This window comes from Lepidochelys olivacea (genome assembly GCF_965140295.1).
Source record: "Lepidochelys olivacea isolate rLepOli2 genome assembly, chromosome: 5".
Classification (NCBI taxonomy): domain Eukaryota; kingdom Metazoa; phylum Chordata; order Testudines; family Cheloniidae; genus Lepidochelys; species Lepidochelys olivacea.
Window position 1 is genome coordinate 26,615,846 of NC_140415.1, and position 21,655 is coordinate 26,637,500.

General features: G+C 38.8%; 1 protein-coding gene across 4 annotated transcripts in view; it reads left to right on the top strand.

Annotated features, from left to right (window-relative positions):
• The window catches only part of NIPBL (NIPBL cohesin loading factor), a 294,436-nt gene that overhangs the window by 271,030 nt on the left and 1,751 nt on the right, over positions 1-21,655 (top strand). For all 4 annotated transcript variants that reach the window (XM_084629342.1, XM_084629343.1, XM_084629345.1 and 1 more), the window contains 11 exons: positions 2,875-3,015; positions 3,399-3,492; positions 3,607-3,761; positions 4,060-4,150; positions 6,015-6,188; positions 6,674-6,864; positions 8,224-8,331; positions 10,033-10,233; positions 10,705-10,851; positions 20,215-20,516; positions 20,806-20,980. In XM_084629342.1, the coding sequence (XP_084485468.1) occupies positions 2,875-3,015; positions 3,399-3,492; positions 3,607-3,761; positions 4,060-4,150; positions 6,015-6,188; positions 6,674-6,864; positions 8,224-8,331; positions 10,033-10,233; positions 10,705-10,851; positions 20,215-20,516; positions 20,806-20,980 (1,779 nt within the window). The remainder of the gene's footprint in view (positions 1-2,874; positions 3,016-3,398; positions 3,493-3,606; positions 3,762-4,059; positions 4,151-6,014; positions 6,189-6,673; positions 6,865-8,223; positions 8,332-10,032; positions 10,234-10,704; positions 10,852-20,214; positions 20,517-20,805; positions 20,981-21,655) is intronic.

Consider the following 21,655-nt stretch of genomic DNA (forward strand, 5'->3'; position numbering starts at 1 on the left):
ATACTTAATGCAACTATTCCCCTGTAAAGTTCAACCCACTTATTCACTATTTGCTCTGTATTCGATAGCCGTTCAATTTTATGTATCTATCCTGTTAATTTCAACCTTTTATCATGATTTTGATTTTTCCAATTACCACAAATACATAATCAAGCTTAATATTATAGTAACCATTAGCTAGTTTCAACATTTCACCATTAGCTAGTTTCACATTTCAATCTCAGTCATCATTTTTCCCTCAAAACTAAAAATCCCAATTTTGTCGTTTTTCATACATAAACTCCATTCCCTTTCTTTGCTTTACATTTACACTGCTGCTTATGGTAGCAAGTTGGTAAGGAACCCATTGTGAATGTTGCTGTTTGTGTAAGGTTTTGTGTAAACTACTAGTGTGAATTCCTGGGCTGCCCCCCCCTTGAAGTAAATGGTAGTTATGTCACTGACTTCAGAATTTCACTTCTGGTCTTTTAATCTGAGAATTCCTGTCGTCATCTTAATAGTTAATTATCTCCAGGTCTCTTCCCCATTCACCTGCCTGTGGATGGAGGACATCATAATAGCAAGCCTTGTCATCTAGCAGTATTTACAAAGTACTCCTGGTGTTGTATGATTAGATGTAGTCTCTTCTGATTGACTAGTATACCAAGCTGTCCTGAGTGGGGTGGAGGGGATTTAAATGCCGCAACATCTACTCAGTGGACTGTACACAAGCTTCAGTTATGCAGCTTGAGGTGAATCCTAAAATCATTTAGCTGGTAATTTATAGCGTATCCCATTGTGATTAATGGGATGCACACTGGGAAATTGTAACTTGTATTGTCAAAGGGTTAATAAAACACTTTAGTGTATATGAAGTGAACTGGTAATTAATACTTGCTTTGATAATTTCTTCTCTAGATTCCTCACGTATGGCATGTGTACTACTTTTAGGCCCACTGGCTAATAATCTTTCATCAGATCAGGTTTTTTAAATCATGGTTTCTGAAATGTCCTAAACACTGTCTTTTTATCTATATTTGTAGTTAAATCACATTCAGCCCCAGTTTATCTTCACCTGTTGCTAGTATCTGGTATCAGCAATGGGTCATTCTCTAGGGCAGTGGCTCTCAACCTTTCCAGACTACTGTACCCCTTTCAGGAGTCTGATTTGTCTTGCGTACCACCAAGTTTCACCTCACTTAAAAATTACTTGCTTACAAAATCAGACATAAAAATACAAAAGTGTCATAGCACACTATTACTGAAAATGTGCTTATTTTTTCATTTTTATCATATATTTTATCATAAAATAAATCAGCTGGAATATAAAAATTGTACTTACGTTTCAGCATATAGTATATAGAGCAGTATAAAACAAGTCCTTGTCTATATGAAATTTTAGTTTGTACTGACTTCTCCAGTGCTTTTTATATAGCCTGTTGTAAAGCTAGGCAAATATCTAGATGAGTTGATGTACCCTCTGGAAGACCTCTGCATACCCCCAGCGGTACACGTACACCTAGTTGAGAACCACTGCACTAGGGCAGAGAAGCCAGAAGAGTTCAAAGATTCCTTCTAGGACTCCAAAGGAAAAGTCAGAATCCAAAGTCCTACTCAGACTGTGTGGAATACTGCCAAGCTTCAAGATGGAGCAGCATCAGTTCTGATGTATCATTTTTGAGAATCTTGGTACAGACAACCCCAAACTTCTTCTCTTTTCAGAGCTGAAATAAATTAGGTTGCATTCCTAGCCTATCATGCTGACCATGTTACCTTCTCCTGGAGTCCCTGTTCAGGTTCCTCCTCCTTCATTGTATATAATGCAAGCTTCTTTGTCCTTTTAAAGTCCCTACTAACTAAAGTTCCTGCTGACTACTCTTTGGAAATCTATGGAACTTTTTTAAACAGAGAAAACAATAAGAAGCTGTTTAATACTTTGCTGAGTAACTTTAAATAACATTTTTATTTCACCTACTCTTGTCTCTTAAAATCAAATCCTCCCACTTGTTTGAGTTCTTTCTCCTTCTCCTTTGAGAACCTCCCCTCCGGTCCCCCTACATCTTTACTCTTCCCACACCATCCTATAAGTGGCTGGAAAGGAGAATCTCTTTGCAACATAAAGGGGGTCCAGAACCCCTTCCTCCCCACCCCATGCAGCCACTCTAGAGAACTTAAGTGATACAGAGGGATTTACATGGTCCCTGTGCCTCTGGGTGAATATTATCCATTGCAACTATATTAAATCCATGATAGTTATCAAAATGTTACATTTTATTAAACAGTGTATACCTATGTATTAAGGTATATAGGTGTGTACCTTTTTCATGATATGTTATCAAATATTTAAATTCAGAAAATCTAGTTACTCTGTATTTCCTCCTATGTGCAGAATTAAAATTAAGTGACAGCATTCCTGTTATGCTTAGGATATATCATGACATGTTTTGTAATAATTAATTACAAAATAATAATTACCAAAGACAACATGAAGAATATTTTAACCATAAAATAAAACTTACTTTTCACATCAATAACTTTTATCTTTACAAGAACAATTATCTCACCTGGACTCATTTATTTCCTAGTGAAAAAGTATTGGATTAGTAATTAAAGACAACAGTTTAAATTTGATGATTATAGCATAGCAATACTTTTGAACATGGTAACAAATTTAAATTGTTGTCTTTAAACCCTTAGCCAAACTTTTTCTATGGGGAAGTGCTACCTAAAACAAACTTCACAGGAAAGTTAGATCTTTGAATATCCGTGTATACTTTTACTGAAAAACTGAGATTTATTAAGTTATTCTCAAACCTGAAATAACATTAGAAATAGTTAGTTCTTATAGAGGAAAATGGTGAAAATGTTTAATCATTGTAAATGTTATTTTTACAGACTCAGAATGATTTCATGGTGATCTGCAATGTTGCAAAAATTTTAGAGCTGGTGGTGCCATTGATGGAGCATCCAAGTGAGACCTTCCTTGCCACTATTGAGGAAGATCTCATGAAACTTATAATCAAATACGGCATGACGGTAAGATTTAATTTCTACTTTTTAAATTAATGTAATGGTTTTGGTTCAGTTTGATATGGAATATGTAGAAATTATTTAAGATGAAAGCATGAACATTTCTTCCCTATTAATGTTTGAATAGCAGTTTTGAAAAACTGGCTATACTTGTGATAGTGTAAATGGCCAACTAACTTTCTTGATTTACCGGAGTTTGTGTATTTATTATTACACTTTAGTTGTTATGTACTTGTTCTGAGATTTTCAAAATAGTCTTGAAGATTTAGATCTTTATCTTCTATTAGTTTTAAATAAATAATATGTTTTTATATCTTGAGATTGCTTTGAAAAATCTCTATCTTGATTTCTAAATAAATGGTTATAAACATTTTCTGTCTTATCTTCAGGTAGTGCAGCACTGTGTGAGCTGTCTTGGGGCTGTTGTAAACAAGGTTACTCAAAATTATAAATTTGTGTGGGCCTGTTTTAATAGATACTATGGTAAGTTAAATATCAGAGCATACTATTATTAAACAATTTTATAAAAGTTTTGGTTATGCATGTCATTTCAGGAGTGCAGTATTTGCTATGATTAAATCTTTTCTCTTATTTTAGGTGCACTTTCAAAATTAAAAAGTCAACACCAGGAAGACCCAAACAGTACTATACTTACAGCCAATAAACCAGCACTCCTTAGATCTCTTTTCACTGTTGGTGCACTGTGTCGCCATTTTGATTTTGATCAGGAAGATTTTAAAGGCAACAGTAAGGTAAAATACACTCTGTTTACCTTCTCGGTGTCTTGTGTTTAAACAGGTAAAGTTAAAAAACTTGTAACTTGTAAATAGAACAGAATAGGTTTGGTCATTTGAAACAGTGAAGTAAAGTCTTCACAGTGAAGCTAGACTGTACTTGTAATTTGCAACAATTTATTTATTTTGGGAAAGCTCTGATGTCAGTAATGTGTGTTTCACTTTGCAATTAGGTTTTAAAGATTGTTTTAAGTAGAATCTAAAAATTAGCTGTTTCTTCTTAAGTCACCAATATTTTTTGTTTTAATTTGGCCAGGTTAACATTAAGGATAAAGTACTTGAACTGCTGATGTATTTTACAAAACATTCAGATGAAGAGGTACAAACAAAAGCCATTATTGGTTTAGGTAAGAATTACGACATTTTTTTGTTTTTAATTGAATCAGTAATTGTGCATCTCAGGGAATAGTATACGTAGTTTGTTTTTTACAAGAAGTTGGTTCATTTAAAAAGCTTTGGCATCTTTTTTAAGGAAGACATCCCTGCATGTCTGAAGATATTTGAACATAGTCTGTAGCAAATTGGTCAAAAAGGGGCTCTTTTCTCTTTCTTGTGAGAAATACATTTTCACAGTGTATGCCTTCCTGATGTGTATATATAATTCTTTACAATGTTCAAAAGTATCAGATTTCTAAACTAATGGTACCATCATTTTTCAAAAGGAAAGTAGTTTATAATCTGCTACTTCTTGAGTTTTACACCACCAAGGCATGAGATTCAAAAGATTATTAGCAAGCCAAGAACATCTGGGAAAGTCTTAGGTGATGCAACCATGCATTAGATCCTTAGCTGAAGTCAGTGGAGTTATGACCGTTTACAACAGCTGAGGATCATCCCCTTAGATGTCAATAGGCATTAACATACATAGGCTCCAACAGTTTCTTTCTGGATAATGGCTAGCAAGAAGTTTGCCACTTCTTGCAAGTTTTGACTTGCCTACAAGGGTCTGGGTCTGAGGCTTTGCCACACTCTTTCTGCTCCAGATGTGTACTTCCATATAAAGTATCGAAATATTAAATCCTTACTAGCAGACCAAACATAAGCTCTTAGGAGTACTACTTTATACAGCTGTGTTTATTACTTACATGGTCTCTGAGACAATCATCTTAGAGCCCCCCAAATAATTTATTTTCAGGTGGTGGCAGACTAAAGGTGAGGTCATTCTTAAAAAAAAATTGTCAGATAGCAAATTTTCCATCTCCCCCATCTGAAACATTTGGACATAGTAAGCAATAAGGAAAACGTATTAGGGAGGATAAGGAGAATTTTCCATGGGAATTGTGGGTTGTAGACTCATTTAAATCAGTGAGTGGAGGAAAGAAAGTTATGTATCAAAAATACTACTTTAAATTTAAAATCCCTTTAAAAAAGTGAATCAGATTAGCTAGAAAAGATCAGGTAACAAAATGTCATTACACGTTCATGCAGATAATAATAATCCCTACCAGAGAACATCCTTACCCCTTTCTCTTTCCTTTTTTCCACCCACTGGATGAACTGAGCTTTTTCTTGAACGAAGTCTTTTCCTGCACTAACTTTTCTAGATGCGAGAAACCAGCTTTATAGAACCTTGATTCCCTTGGCTTCAGCCAGTCAGCCCCTCCACTGTTTCATGCTGGGTTTTTCCATGTATATTCTTTTCTTCTTCCATTATTTCCTTTTCCTTTTATTTTCTTTTTTGTTTTGCACTTTGTTGTTTTTACTCATTAAAGATCTTTACCACCTGGGGGAAGGAAAACAAACGGTTCTTTTCCTTCATAATAGTTTTTAAGAAAGGGTTTTTGAGTCTGTATATGTCTGAGTCTCAGTGTTCCCACGGACGTATGATTGAGCAAGACCTTAGACCTCTATTATAGGATGGACATGTATAATTTTCCCATTTTATAAATGGGATAAATGAGAGATTGATTGCATGAGGTCACTTCTAGCAGAGCTGAGAATAAAATTCATTTAGCCATGCTGCCTTTGAGAATTAATGCGCTGTGTATTTGACTGCATAAGCACTAGATCATGCTCCACTTCAGAGCCTGGAATAGAATCAAGAACTCCTGATTCTCCAATATCCTTCTGTTGTGTTTCCAATTTTTGAGTGATTCTTTGTATTTTATTTCATATATGTATGATGGAAGATTTTACTAGTTTACCTTGAAAAATGTAAGCACAGTAATTGCAAGGCAACCAAGTGGGATCTTTCTTATTTTTTTCTTTCAGGATTTGCATTTATTCAACACCCAAGTCTAATGTTTGAACAGGAGGTGAAGACTCTGTACAACAGCATTCTGTCTGATAAGAATAGCTCAGTAAACTTAAAAATCCAAGTGTTAAAAAATCTCCAAACCTATCTACAGGAGGAGGATACACGTATGCAACAGGCAGATAGAGAGTGTGAGTGATGAGCGCTGTGTTAAGAAAACGTTCAAAATGTAACTTTTGTTACATGAAAACAACCTTTTAATTGAACTGATTCATAAGGGTTTTTTGGGTCTAATTATTCATGTATACATACATACATTACCTTGGATGAAGATTTCAGGAACATCTTTTATACATAGCCACAGCAAGAGGTATAGAGTACAGCGTTCTGTTCTTAACTTCAAGTTTTAAGCTGCTGGGGAAAAATCCAAAAGGTGTAATACTTAAATTCTTGCAGTTAAAATAATGAGTGCTTTGCTTTTTCTATTATCAAATTCTTCTCTGAAATTATTAATTTTCAGGCATTATAAAACAAGAAATCTTCAGGGCTGTGTTATGGGACCATTCTGAAGCTTAAATATGTCATAAAGAATATGATGAATAGTATGTAGAGTAGAATAAGTTAGTGGTTTCCCAAAGATCTTGGCACAAACAATTGCTTTTGTTCCTTTCTACAGGGAAGAAAGTAGCAAAACAGGAGGATCTGAAAGAAATGGGAGATATTTCCTCAGGGATGAGCAGCTCCATCATGCAACTTTATCTGAAACAGGTTCTTGAAGCTTTCTTTCATGCACAGTCCAGCGTTCGCCACTTTGCTCTAAATGTCATTGCACTGACATTAAACCAGGGTCTTATCCATCCAGTTCAGGTATGTAATGTTAATGTGCTGAATTTCTTTTACACAAGAAAATCTCAGAATTTCCCATGGCTGCTAGATAAACTTCCAGTATGTGTGTGTTCCCCCCTCCCCCAAATCTGTTACAGTAGTTGCTTCTTTTGGGGATACTTCGTTTGGAGAGGCTGTTTTACATACAACAGATGTCTAGAATTCTTCTGTATTGAAGGGCCAACAGGATTCCAAAGACTAACCCTTTGTTGGCTTATAAATTAAATTTTAGTTTAATCATTTTTAAGCAGCACTCATTAAATGCATGGTGGAGTGCACTGGTTTCTGTTATATGGTATCAGACCCCAGTTAGTGTTCAGGCACACTTACATCCATGGTCTGTCTTCTTTACATTCCATTCATTAGATTCTTTTGCCAGCATCTTTCCCCGCAAAACACTACTTTGGACTGAAGTTCTAGAGCCAATGTTAGAGCTATTTGTAGTTTATTTTCAAGTAATTTTCTTCACCTGTGAATCTTAGCTAAATAGTGTTTATCTGTTACAGTGAAAATCTATAGCGGTGTGGCTAACAAGGATAGACTATTTTACTTACCTGTATCCATAATTTCCCACAGATTCTTTTGTATCCTCCTTTGTTTTGGAAGAATTCTGGGAAAATATTGAGGAGATATCTCAAGCCTCAAGTAGATAATTCCTAGACCAAACTGTGTAACAAATTTACTTGAGACCCATATATTTTAAATATATTAATAGCTTCCAAATTTCAGGCTTGCCATGAGGCAAATTACTAGGTCCTATCTAGACTTGGAAATTGAATGTGTGCTCAGCAAAAGTGTTTTCTAAATTTTAAAACACCACTTTTAACTCTGTTGTCAGCACCTGGTGTAGACAGACATTGATGTTTCAAAACATGTTAGCAAGTTGTGGTCAACCCTAGAGTCTCCTGGACCAAGGATCCTAGGATTGATCATGAACTGGTAACATGTTTTGAAACACTGCTGTCTTTGTCTACATAGGCGTAAGTGGTGTTTAAAATAGATCAACAAATTGCTAAAAACACCTCATTTTTCTAGTATGGGGTCCTAGAATGTGGCCCCGTGGAAGAGAGATACTGAGAATACCAACTGTGTTCTGGCACAAATTTTCAGTTTTTAATATGCTCGTGTCCTTGGATCATCTCTCCTCTTTATAACTTGTGCTCTTGCCTAAAAGAAGCCATCAAGCTGTAAGTCGCATAAGGTGTCACATTCTAGTTGCTCAACTATTAACAATTTAACATAAATAATAATGTGAGATAAATTTATGCATGTAGCAGCGCGTATAGCCACATACATTTTTGGTGTATAATGCCTTTGTATTTTCATCTGTTTCTTTTCTAGTGTGTGCCATATTTAATTGCTATGGGCACAGATCCAGAGCCCTCTATGCGGAACAAAGCTGACCAGCAACTGGTGGAAATAGACAAAAAATATGCTGGATTCATTCATGTATGTAATTCTAACATTACGTAACTTAAACAAAATGCTGATTCTCTGCTCTCTCAAGAGACTAGAAAAGTACAAGTCCAAACTGCAGGAATAGGAAAATATGGTTATATTTATCTGTTTATTAATTCTACTTGTGTTGGGAAGTTGAGTTGTGACCTCTTCATCTGAAACGATAGAGTTGTGAAGGAGCAGTTTTGTCTCAGAGTTGAAGATTTAGAATATCAGAAATGGGAAGCATTCCTAGTTCTCATATTTGCTCTAAAGTGTTTCATTCAACCTTAAAACTCTCTTACTTATAATGGTTAGTAGTATCTTGCTCATTGAGTATCACAGGCCAAGTAACTGTGATCATCTGTTTGATCACAAGGAACAACTCTCCTAATCTTCAACAGAATAGAGAAGAGAATGTCTTCTAAAAAACCAAGCAGTAGCACCTTAATATTTATATACTGGGAAAATGTTATATGTTACATGTACTTTTTCTCCGTGGGAGACACCAGGGTTTTGGAAGCTGGAGTTCGGGTAGAGGGAGCATAGGAAGGTGCTTGTAGTTGGATACCTTGTTCTAGAGAGAGGAGGAAGCTAGGTGAGGGCTCTTACTGTTGTGAGATATTACCGTTCACTCTACCTGGCCTTCCAGATTAATTTCCATCCCTGGCCTTTCCATTGCTTTATTTTTCCCTACAGACACCCCCAAAACCTCCTCCTTATCTTGATGTGGAACTGAGTGCCCAACTGCCTGGCTCTCTAGTGAGCTGTGTGTGTGCACTAGATTATGGGACCTTCCAAATCCCATGGCACTCCAGTTCATCCAACACTAGAATTTGGAGTCACTGTACTCATTGTACCCAAGTACATACTTAATTTAATAGAGAGGCTGGCAGGTGGGGTCCCGACTGTAGTCAACTGAGACCTAAGTTACTCTCCATGTAGGTGAGGATGAGGGAAGCAAAGGGGATAGAAGCACAGGCCAAAGCACAGGGAGTGGTGGGAACATTGGCTGGTCAGGCATCCTGTTGATACTGAAACTGGAACAAATCCTGGGCTTAACTAAAATCAGCTGAGAGACCGAGGCACATGCAGATAATTGGGAGTTTCTGTTGGTCATCCTGTGCATGTAGAGTGAGACGAGAGGGTTAAGATATATGCAAGTTCAAAAATTCACAACTTTACAACTTTCAACATTATTCCTGTGGAAAATCATTTCAAATTTATGAAATATCTGCCTGCTCTGAATCATCATTTTAGCTGGATGCTTCTAATAGGGCAGTTAATAGAGATATTCACATAAAACAGTCATTACGCTTCAGTTTCAACACCCCCTTGACATGAATGGGACTGCTTTTACCTTTCTTACAGCTATTTCGGTCTATTTGCAAACTCAAGAAACAATGCTGTATCAATTTGTTTGGAAATTTAACTGCACACCCAGAATGGCTAGAGGCTTTAAAAAAATAATAAAGTAAAGCTTAAATTTTACAATAAATATCAGGGGTACTACAAATCCATGGGGAAAGAGTAAATGTGAAGGAAGTGGTAGGGTTTTGAAAATTGTGTTTTTAATTTGAGGCTAATGAAAATAAGATGAGGAAGACATTAATTTAAAATGAAAATTTTTCAATTTGACAAAATTATTTTTCTTTTTGTGTGACTGTTTTGAAAGCCACAATTTAAACAAAAATAAATATTTTATAATTTTAGATGAAAGCAGTGGCTGGTATGAAGATGTCTTACCAGGTACAACAGGCAATCAACATGTGCCCAAAGAATCCTGTAAGGGGCTTTAGGCATGATGAATCCTCCAGCGCTTTGTGTTCACATCTATACTCCATGATCCGAGGGAACCGTCAGCACAGACGAGCCTTTCTAATTTCTTTACTCAACCTCTTTGATGACACAGCAGTAAGCATTACATAAATGTACCTCATTTAAAAAGAAATTAGAATAAGTTTTTCATAAAATATACCGTAACAAGTTCAAATGATGAATGTTGGTGTCCTTATTTTATGTGTTTTTATGAGACTTGGTGAATTTTGGCCTGGCTAACTTTACTTCCCTAGTCTTTTTTTATTTTGCTGCAAAACTAAATGTATTTCCACTTAAATAACATCCTCTTCAACCATTTTATATCTACTTAAGCCCAGTTTGGACAGAGCAGGAATAATGCAAGTTCATGTGTGATGCAAACTTTGCTTGTGCATAATGTTTTCAAGGTGGAAAAGTTACTTTGGATGAAGTACATGTTGATGTTTTGCATCAAGACCCTTGGAAAGCAGTGCATAAACTAGACTATAATGTTTTTTTTGTGTGTGTGTGTGTGTGTATTATATATATATATATTTATATAAAATGTTTGTTTTTTTAAACTTGCAGAAAACAGAGGTGAATATGCTCTTGTATATAGCAGACAATCTAGCGTGTTTTCCTTATCAAACACAGGAAGAGCCACTGTTTATAATGCATCATATAGACATTACGCTGTCAGTTTCTGGTAGTAACCTATTACAGTCATTTAAGGAGGTAAGTGCATTTATGATGTATTAATAACTTGTTGCAATGAAGTTATGTTGACACCATAATGAGCACTTCTCAGTCATTCCAGTGTTGCACACATGGATAATAAATAACATTACTTTGCAGCCAATAGCATAAATCACTCTCAGTTCTGGCAAGGTCTGACAGATCTGTGTTCAGAAACTTTCAGGATTTTTCATTAATTTTGAAAGTCAGTGGAAAGTATTAGAGATGGAAGAAAATAAGACTGGTATTGTCAGATTTAATGTTTGTCAGGGAGGGGGGATCCCAGAATCCAGGTTACTTAGCTCTAGGTCCTTTAATCCATCATGAATATCTGAGCCATAAGCAATCTAACTTTATTGGTACATTGCCCTTACTACTCAGAAAATGTTTTGAATGGATCTGCCTGTTGGCAAGGTTTCTATTTATACAGCCCAAATATATTCATTTACTTTGCCCATATGGCTCTTCACTTGCACTTTTCTTCATTATAGTGTGTACATTGTGTGCCTCTTGATTACAAATAGTTTCACTAGTAATTTTTTAAGCTGCAATAGTAGTTGACTCTTTCAGTCATACTAAGCATCATCATCTGTAGGCCTCTGTGAGGGGGAAAGTATTTTAAATCATGGTAGCGATTTTGAGAGGCGAGCTCTATTCACTAAATTTAAAAACAAAATTGAATGATCTTTACTTATGTATATGCAGAGCAAATGTGCAAGTGATATAAAAATTGAATTCCCCTTTGATTTCCTCCACTGTAGTAATACGAAACCTCTGGGCAGTTTTCAAACTGTTGCTTTTTAAAGAACAATTTGCCAGTAAACCATTTTTGATTAAATATTTACAAAATAAAATAACATCCAATATTTTATATATAAGATATATAATGCATATGTAGTATTGTCTAAAGGTTTGTATGAATGAGTTTGAGATTGCTGCTTTACTAATGAGTGCCAAAGTCATGAGCAACTTATGCAGGACAACTCGAATAAATGACAATGAAACCCTTATATCATACCAAACTATCATGTATTCCTTATATATCACGCATTATAACAAACTATTTCAGAAATGTTTTAGAATTCTTATTTTATTACTCATAGGTACTAATAATTGTATCCTTCTGCATATATAACTAGGTGTCTTAGTTATCATGAGTCCAATCATACAGTCATCAGAGAAAATACAATTTAGCAATCTCTAACTGACCTAAAATAGCTTTTCTATACATAATAATATTTTATACTACAGCAAAAAATTAACTGTTTATAAACCGTCCTCCTGTAGAGAACAAGAAATGAAGTAAATGTGAATCTAAAACGTCAAAACTCACATTAATGTTAGGTTTGCCTGTTTTGGGGGAGTTTTTTTGCTTGTCCAATTTTTTGAGAAATAGGTACAAAACTCATGTTAATAGGTCTTAACATATACTGAATAATTCTTAAAAGGTTCCTGTTAAGATAATTTTTCCTAGTTTTAAAAATATGAACAATTGCTTGTAGTACCTAAAACTAAAATCTGTTAACTTATTGTTTCTTTTCTTGTTCTCTGAAGATACCATATTGACTAGATTCCTGCTCTGGAGTCTTGGCCTAGAGTGAGATAGGCAGGAGTATCCCTTTTTTCACCCTTTGAGGCACCGCAGGTGTATCTTGTGTAAAAAGTCCCAGGGCTTTGGGGCCCTCTAAAGCATACAATTTTCATGCTGTTCTTATACATTCAGTAAAGGAGCGCCACTGGAGCCAGGACAGGTGCATCCAATGCCTGCTCTCCTGTCAGTCCTGCAGCTTTGTTTAGAATGTGAGTCTATATCATTTGCAGTTTTTGTCTGTCCTGTTCTCTGTAGGGTCCCCAGTCCTCTGGCGTAACTTGTTGGTGCACTGTTGTTTCTTTAAGTCCATTTTGATTTGATACCATTTCATCCTTTAAAGTAATCAGGATCCAGACTGAGGGTGGGTTTTCTGCGCTGCCACAGTTTGGATGTGTCTAGATGGCTCCTTGATGTTTCCTCAGTAGAAAATGTTGAAATGGCCGACCTGGATTTCACTGCATCAAATCTCTTTGTGCAACATGCCAGTATAGGTTAAAGGCTTTTCTGCTCACATATATTGTCTTATGTCCCTTTTCTTTCTTCTAAATTTGATCGATGCGTTGGAGTATCTCCAAGAATTGGAAACATTACCCCAAACTCTGGTTGTAACAGAGTACCTCAGATCTCTTGAGGCGTCCATTCAAGACTTCATTAGTGAGTTTGCAAAATATAAATAAGCCAAGATTTTTAATTGTGAGTGCCTGTAACTGGACAACAAAATCAGTAATTAAGCAATTAAATAAGTAACCGCATTTTCAGAGGTGCTGATGGGCACACACTCAGACTCCACAGGTACTTAAATATGGACTTATGGCCATTTTATAGATGGGTCTATAGCCTCTTTTGACTGTAGTATAGGGATGGGACACCCTTCTCTGAGGAGTAAGTCCTCTGAGATAACTGACTATTAGGACTTGCAATGATGTGTAATTTTGATTCTTTGCATTCTCAGTGGACTTTATCTCCAGTGGAAAGGAGTTACTTGTGCAGTCAGGAAGGCAGAGATACTTGCTGAGTGTATATGTTCAGCTATAATCTCATGGTGATATTTTCCTTTTGAAAATCCCAGCCTTTGTGCCTGATTGCTTCGCTCAGTTTCATGACTAAGACTGAGGATTGCTTTTATTCTGAAAGGCAATATTCCAATTGCCAAACTGTGCTAGGAGCTGACTTAGGGGTTAGATCAGTGGTTCCCAAACTTTAACAGCCCGCGATCCCCTTTCACTAAATTGTAAAACCTCGTGAACCCCCCCCCCCCCCCCTAAAAATGAATATTTCCAGGGATTTAAGTTTAAATTTCCTCCGCAATCCATAGGGCTCCTGCCACTGGACCCCGTTGACCGCCCTGGTCAACCAAGCTCCACTGAACTTGGGCTGCAGGTCCCGCTGACCGCCGGGGCTCGGGCTGCCAGCCCTAACTGCCCTGCCCCGCTCTCCCTGGGGCTCGAGCTGTCTGCTCTGCAACTGGGTGCCACCTGCTGCCTCAATGCCCGGGGTCTCCTGGCCGCCATTAGTGAAATTTTTTCTGGTCAACCCCCGTAATGTTCTGCAAACCCCAGTTTGGGAACCACTGGGTTAGATGAAGTTCAACATTCTCATTTTAAAGATCTTCCCCGTAACCTCCTTCTGTTGATCCTTACTAAGGTAGTCTATCTTTGGTAATTACCAGCATAAATAAGGCTTCAGGCCATTTCATTAGTATTTGGTCCAGTTTCTTAAATTGATGCTAATATAAACCATATATTATTGTTCTGTTTGGAAGGGTCCAAGTGGCCATACAGGTGACTTGTTCACCTGTTCATTTTCCTCACCCAATTCTTACTTTCCATTTCTGAAAGATGTTTTGTGAAATCTGGTTTTCCTCGGTATATTAAATTAACTCAGTTAGTTTCTTTCTTTCTCTGTGACTTAAAAAATGTATAGTTTGTGCAGTTTTCCCTCACTCTTTATAGTCTCTAAGAGCTGGAATCCAGTCAACACAGTATCTTTAGAGGGAAAAGACATTTAGCTGTAATTGGCTCTTAACATATAGTTTGACTTGATTCCTTGCTGGCATTCCACCTTCCTTTTAGAGTTGGGAAATGCAAAGTTCTTCTTCGAGTGCTTGCTCATGTCCGTTCCTTATTAGGTGTGTGTCTTCGCTACATGCACCAGTGCTGGAAGTTTTTCCCTCAGCAGTATCCATAGGGGACCAGCTGTGGCGCCCTCTGGAGCGGCGCCCACATGACGCAGTGTAAGGGGCACCACCAGCTCTTTGGTCCCCACACCAGGGGGTACTGATTGAGGTATTCGAGGTGTACCTTGCCAGTAGATTGGCACAGACCCTCTGAGGCACGTGCAAGAACTCTGAGACCGGCCCTGACCATCTTCAGTGGCCCGGTATCGATCCCAGGACCAATCAGGTTCCAGAGACAGCCATTCACCGGGCCATCATCGCCCGTCTCCAGAAGGAAGGTCGCCCTACTCAGGACGATCCTCATGAGCCAGTTGTTAGAGTAGCTCCTGGTCCCATTAGATGTCCTGGTCGTTAGATATACTGGTCGAGTAGCGTGAGGCATGGAGCACCGGGTATCCGACGCAGATCCAGTGAACTCCGTTGGTCCCCGAGAGCTTGATGAAGACAGTCTTGCTTGGACAGGTCGGCTTCGAGATGCAGCTGCTGGCACTGGTCAGACAAAAGCCACCACTCAGCCCAATCCTGGTCGCCCAGGACTGACTGCTCCACTGGTAGCTCCATCTCAGGGTTCCCTGACTACCGACGGTGCTGGCTACATTATCAGCGCCAACAACGAGGAGTCCTTTTGGCACCTTAGAGACTTATCACATTTATTTGGGCATAAGCTTTTGTGGGCTCATCTGATGAAGTGGGTTTTAACCCACAAAAGCTTATGCCCAAATAAATCAGTTAGCCTCTAAAATGCCACAAGGACTCCTCATTGTTTTTGCTGATACAAACTAACATGCTACCCCTCTGAAAATTATCAGCACTGAAACCTGTCCCATGGCCCCAAGTGCAGTGGTACCCATGGAACCCTTGGAGGTTCACCCAGGCTGCCCTACCACTATCGGGAGCCTCGGAGAGGCCAGCAGCCTTGGTATCCCGTCCCCCACTAGTGCTGGAGACTTCAGGGGGTTAGACCCCGTGGGTCCAGGAGGACCCAGGGGAGAAAGCTGCAGGACCACCAATGGACATGGAGGTTCCCGCTGCATTGTCCTCATCATCGCCAGATGAAGCTATCACAGGGCCCCCTCACCCAGTTCCTCAGGATGACACCAAGGCGCACCAGGAATTTTTGAAGAGGGTTGCTTCTGACCTGGGGCTTCAGGCAGAAGAATTGGAAGAGACCTCGGACTCTCTGTTTGACATTGTCTGCTGTTCGGCTCCTGCCAGGGTGGCTGTACCTCTTCATGAAGGGGTTTCTAAGATCACTAAAAAGATCTCCCTATGTTAAGAATCCTCACACCTTCTTGTCAACTGTCTAAATGGGCCATCTTGATTATCACTACGAAAGATTTTTTTCTCCTGCTGATAATAGCTCATTTTAATTAATTAACTTCTTATTCCACCTTTTCATGTTCATATATGTATGTATATATATATCTTCTTACTATATGTTCCATTCTATGCATCCAATGAAGTGGGCTATAGCCCACGAAAGCTTATGTTCAAATAAATTTGTTAGTCTCTAAGGTGCCACAAGTACTCCTGTTCTTTTTGTGGATACACACTAACACAGCTGCTACTCTGAAACCTAAGATCACTAAAGCCCTGTGTCAGACCCCCCCACCCCCACCCCCTTCCCTGGCCCCTATCTCTAAAAGGGCCAAATACAAACACTTCGTGTCAACCAAAGGGCATGAGTACTTATACTCCCACCCAGCCCCCAATTCCCTTGTGGTCGAGGCGGTTAACCACAAAGAAAAGCAGCGACAACCCAGGGCCACCCCCAAAAATAAAGACTCAAGGAGGCTGGATCTTTTTGGGTGAAAGGTTTATTAGTCTTCCAGCCTTCAGCTGAGAGTGGCCAAACACCAGGACCTTCTAGGCCGATATGACTTCAATATGTGGCAAACCATGGCCAAGTTTGAAGGGTTACTCCCCGAGGCTATCAAGGAGGAGTTCTGAGCAATCCTTGATGAGGGTATGACAGCGGCCCTACAGGTGGCATCAGACACTGCGGACACTGCTGCCCGCACCAGGGCTTCCGCTGTCTCCATGTAGCAAGCCTCTTGGCTGTGACCTCTCTGGGTTGTCCACCGAAGCTCAAGAGTCAGTGCAGGACCTGCCCTTCGACAGCTGGGGCTTATTTGTGGAGCAAACAGACAGCAAGTTGCATGGCCTCAAGGACTCCTGAACCACTCTTAAAAACCCTGTGTCTCTATGTTCCAGCCCGGTTTGTAAGTGGTTCAAACTGCAGTAGCCGCAGGGCCAAGGAGAGTCAGCCTTGGCAGGACCAGCCCTATAAACGAGCCCAGGGCTACAAGCACTGCCTGAGCCAACTGCCTCCACCCTCTCCCCAGTCTGGCTCGACCTGTAATAAGCAGGGGGCCAAACGGTCATTTTGAGGGTGCGCCCGAGAGTGACCTAGCAGACTATTCCCCAGATCCATCCTTTCCTGCCCCTGCAACAATGGCTGGGGACAGTCTATTCCCAGTCCAGAGACCCCATGGAAAACATTGTTACCATTCCCCAGGCAATACTTACCTCGCTGCAATGGTGGACCGACCGCAGGACAGTCCTAGAGGGGGTTCCGTTCAACAGCCCCCCTCACTCCATCGAGTTGGTGTCAGACATCTTGGACCTCAGCTGGGGTGCGCATTTCGGCGACCTCCAGACACAGGGGATGTGGTCCCCGGAGGAGGCGAAGTTGCACATAAACATCAAAGAGCGCCAAGCAGTCCAGCTGGCATGTGGAGTCTTCCTGCCCCACCTGTTAGGCAAGGTGGTACGAGTCCTGATGGGGGAATACAACCTTGATGTTCTACATCAACAAGCAACGGGGGAGTGCGTACGTCAGCTCTCTGTCAAAAGGCACTCTATCTATGGGACTTCTGCATCAGCCACGAAATCCACCTGGAAGCTTGTCACGTTCCTGGTGTCAAGAATGCTCTGGCGGACCAGCTCAGCAGGGACTTCTCTCACCATGAGCGGTCACTCCATCCAGAGGGAGCCTGCATGATCCAAATGAACTAGCACATCTTTGGTGTTCTGTCCGAAACCGCACAAGACCAGTGAGGAGAGGCATCTTCACGCCCTGGACATTTGAAGGGCCTTGGCTATCTACTTTCCTTTCCAAAAATCAACTCAATTCTTCATTGCTACAGCGGATAGGATGAAGGGTCACCCGGTGCCCTCACAGAGGATTTCCAATTGGATCACCTCATGCATAAGGACCTGTTATGACCTGGCATGGGTTCCACCATCACTGATTGTGAGAGCTCAGGCATCTTCGGCGGCCTTCCTGGAGCACATCCCTATCCAGGACATCTGTAGAGCTGCAACATGGTCCTCTTTTCACACATTTGCCACTCATTTTGCCATCACTCAGCAGGCCAGAGATGACACTGGGTTCGGCAGAGCTGTGTTGCAATCTACACTTCCATGAACTCCTACCCACCTCTAGGGGTACTGCTTTGGAGTCACCTAATATGGAAAGGACATGAGCAAGCACTCGAAGAAGAAAAGACAGTTACCTTTTCCATAATTGGTGTTCTTAGAGATGTGTTGCTCATGTCCATTCCACAACCCGCCCTCCTTCCCCACTGTTGGAGTTTCCGGCAAGAAGGAACTGAGGGTGGGGTGAGCTGGCGGTGCCCCTTATTGCGTGCCATGTGGGCACCAGAGCCAGTCCCCTATGGATACGGCTGAGGGAAAAGCTTACAGCACCGTTGCATGTGGGGAGCACACACATCTACTATGGAATGGACATGAGCAACAATCTCAAAGAACACCAGTTATGGAAAAGGTAACTGTCTTTTAAATGACTGACTTCTTGAGTATTCTACCATATAGATATTTATTTCAGTCACAAATTATACTTACAGGGAAATTATTTCTTTCCTGGTCATCAAGAAACAAAAATGAATATTTAAGTGGCATTGGCATTTTCATCTGTGCATGATGTGCGCTTACTTTAGCTTCAGAAGATCAAAAAACATTCAGATATAGGGAAATCTCTAGCTCTGTCATACTAGAAGCACAAGACCAAGAGAAGGAATCAAGTCAAATGATATCTTCAGATAAGCCCAGTTACACACATGTAAATTTTCCTATCTCCTTAACATGCACATAAACATTGTTTTATTACACTGCTTATAAACTGCTGGGCTACTGGCACTTTTTAATTTTTCTTTTATAATTAGGAGTATTGTCATAGTTATTCAAATATAAAACAGAGATACATGATCTTTACTTACTTATTTAAGAGAAAAATTGAGTTCCAATTTTGGATTGACTGAACTTGATAATTCTCATTAACCAAAATTTTGTAAAGATCCCTTTTAATGTTTTGTTAACAATATTTTGGTAGCTAAATTTTTTTTTCCTGAGATTAAATAGAGCAGTCAATCCTGCTTATAAATATAGGTAAATATGTGCTATTTCTAAAATGTATTTTGATTTATTGATTTTAAAAATATTACCAGTTATCAGTCTCTCAATTTCAGTCTGCCGGTCTCATTCAAGTAGGCTTGAACTAATTATATTACTTCATATGCGTTTATACATTCTGTATTTCCTGAAACATATTATGGCTATAACAGGGGTAGGCAACCTATGGCACACATGCCAAAGGCAGCACGTGAGCTGATTTTCAGTAGCACTCACACTGCCTGGGTCCTGGCCACCGGTCCGGGGGGCTCTGCATTGTAATTTAGTTTTAAATGAAGCTTCTTAAACATTTTAAAAACCTTATTTACTTTACATACAACAATAGTTTAGTTATATATTATAGACTTATAGAAAGAGACCTTCTAAAAACATTAAAATATATTACTGGCACGCAAAACTTTAAATTAAAGTGAATAAATGAAGACTCAGCACGCCACTTCTGAAAGGTTGCCAACTCCTGGGCTATATAATAGCAAATTTCCTTTACCTTATCCATATTATCAACATAAATATTCCCTTGGAGAGAAACTTGGTATGAATGTCGTGGCCCCTTAAAGTGTATGAGAACCTCTGTCAGATTTTAAGAATAAAACTGTTTGAATATTTGCTCTCTATCTAGAAAGGCAAACCAAATGATATTTTAAGACACTTGTTCATATTCCTATTAATAATAAAAATGGACAACAGCAAAACCTGCCAAGAGTGACCTCTCATGGGAGTTAGCAGAAGTGGTCACTTGTAAAAGGTGGTCTCTCTTCAAAGGTATGATTTTGCCACCCTTACTTCTGCACTGTTTCTGGCAGCGGCACTGCCTTCAGAGCTGGATGGCCAAAGAACGGTGGAGCTATGAAGGCAGCACCACCGCCAGCAGCAGCGCAGAAGTAAGGGTGGCATGGTTTCCCAACTTCCAATCTCAATGTTTTGGACCTAGATGAAATTTTTGTTTCAGAACAAGAGGTTTATACTTTGGACATGTTTTAGTCATTGAACTACTTTTAAGTGGGCCTACTTTAAATTTTAGTCTGTGGATTTCAAATAATCCGTGAACTAAAAACATTTTTTTAAAAGGCAATTCACACAGTTAAGAGAATTGTGATTATGGAAGGATCTTTTTGAACGCTATCATAATTCTTAAATATTTGTCATCTTCTCTGTCTTCCAGTCTATGGTAAAGGACAAAAGAAAGGAGAGGAAACCTTCATCTGATGAGGAGAGTGAAAGTGACAGTAACAGTGAGAGTGAGAGTGAAAGTGAAAGTGAAGAAGAAGTTATCAAGCCTCGGAAGTTACGTAAACGTGTAGACTCTGATTCAGATTCTGGTGAAGAAAATGATATAAATGCTGTGATGAAATGTTTGCCAGACAATTCAGCTCCTTTAATTGAATTTGCAAATGTCTCCCAAGGCATATTGTTGCTTTTGATGCTAAAACAGCATTTAAAGAATCTTTGTGGTTTCTCTGATAGGTAAGAATCATACTTAATGGCAGAATGCTCTTCATCTTTTAGTTTAGTGAGTTCTATTCAAGTGGATGGTAATTAACTTTTTAAGCAATGGGTTTTATAGCATGCAGATCTCACGACAAAATATATCTAGTTAAATTTACTTCATTAATGACATATACAGGATAGAGAGAGTTTCCTTGCTTACATTAATTGATGCCTAATAAATACAGAATAAGAAGAATAGAATTGTTCATTTTAAAGCCAAAAAACATTTTCTCCTTAATGTCTGGGTTTTGTTTTTCTTTAATAGTAAAATTCAGAAATATTCTCCATCCGAATCTGCAAAAGTATATGATAAAGCAATAAACAGGAAGACAGGAGTGCACTTCCATCCGAAACAGACGCTAGATTTTCTGCGAAGTGATATGGCTAATTCCAAGATAACTGAAGATGTGAAGAGGAGTATAGTAAAACAATACTTGGATGTAAGTAGAGTTGTACTAGAAAACAATTTTAACCTTCTTCAACTAGATTATACAGCATAGCTTTAACTTGTATTTTGAACAATTTTTACCTTTGAGCATTTGGAAGGTGGTTTTGAATTTATAATGTATATAAATACTGATGATTTTTGAAGTACTGAGTGCCCACAATTCTCATTGATTTAAATGGGTGTTGACAATGTTTTATTATCTTTAAATATTAGGCCCTTACTAAGCTCTGTACCAAAATCTGCATAGCAAATAAAAAACACTTAAAATAAATTTAGTGTTGAGGAATGTAGATTATAGATTTTCAGACTTTATGAAACATCTTATTCCCTCTGATTTTCTGATGTCATCTTTTATTTGTTGCATTATGAATATTCACCAGTTTGCCCCAGTCCACTTCCATCTGATGAACACTGTCCAAACCTATTTAATTTATAACGTTTACTTGAGTTTTTTTTAAATACTGACTTTAACTAAATAAAAACAGGAAGAAAACTTTCTACATTTAGTAGAAAATAGTAGTTAAAAGTAACTACTTCTGTATTAAAGAACCCCCCACAAAATACACCAACTAATTGTGAAGTTTGTATGCAATCTCTCTTCCCCTGCTTCCTTCCCTTTCTTTCCCTTCCCTTTCCTTTCCTTTCTATTTTTAAAAAATGTAATAAG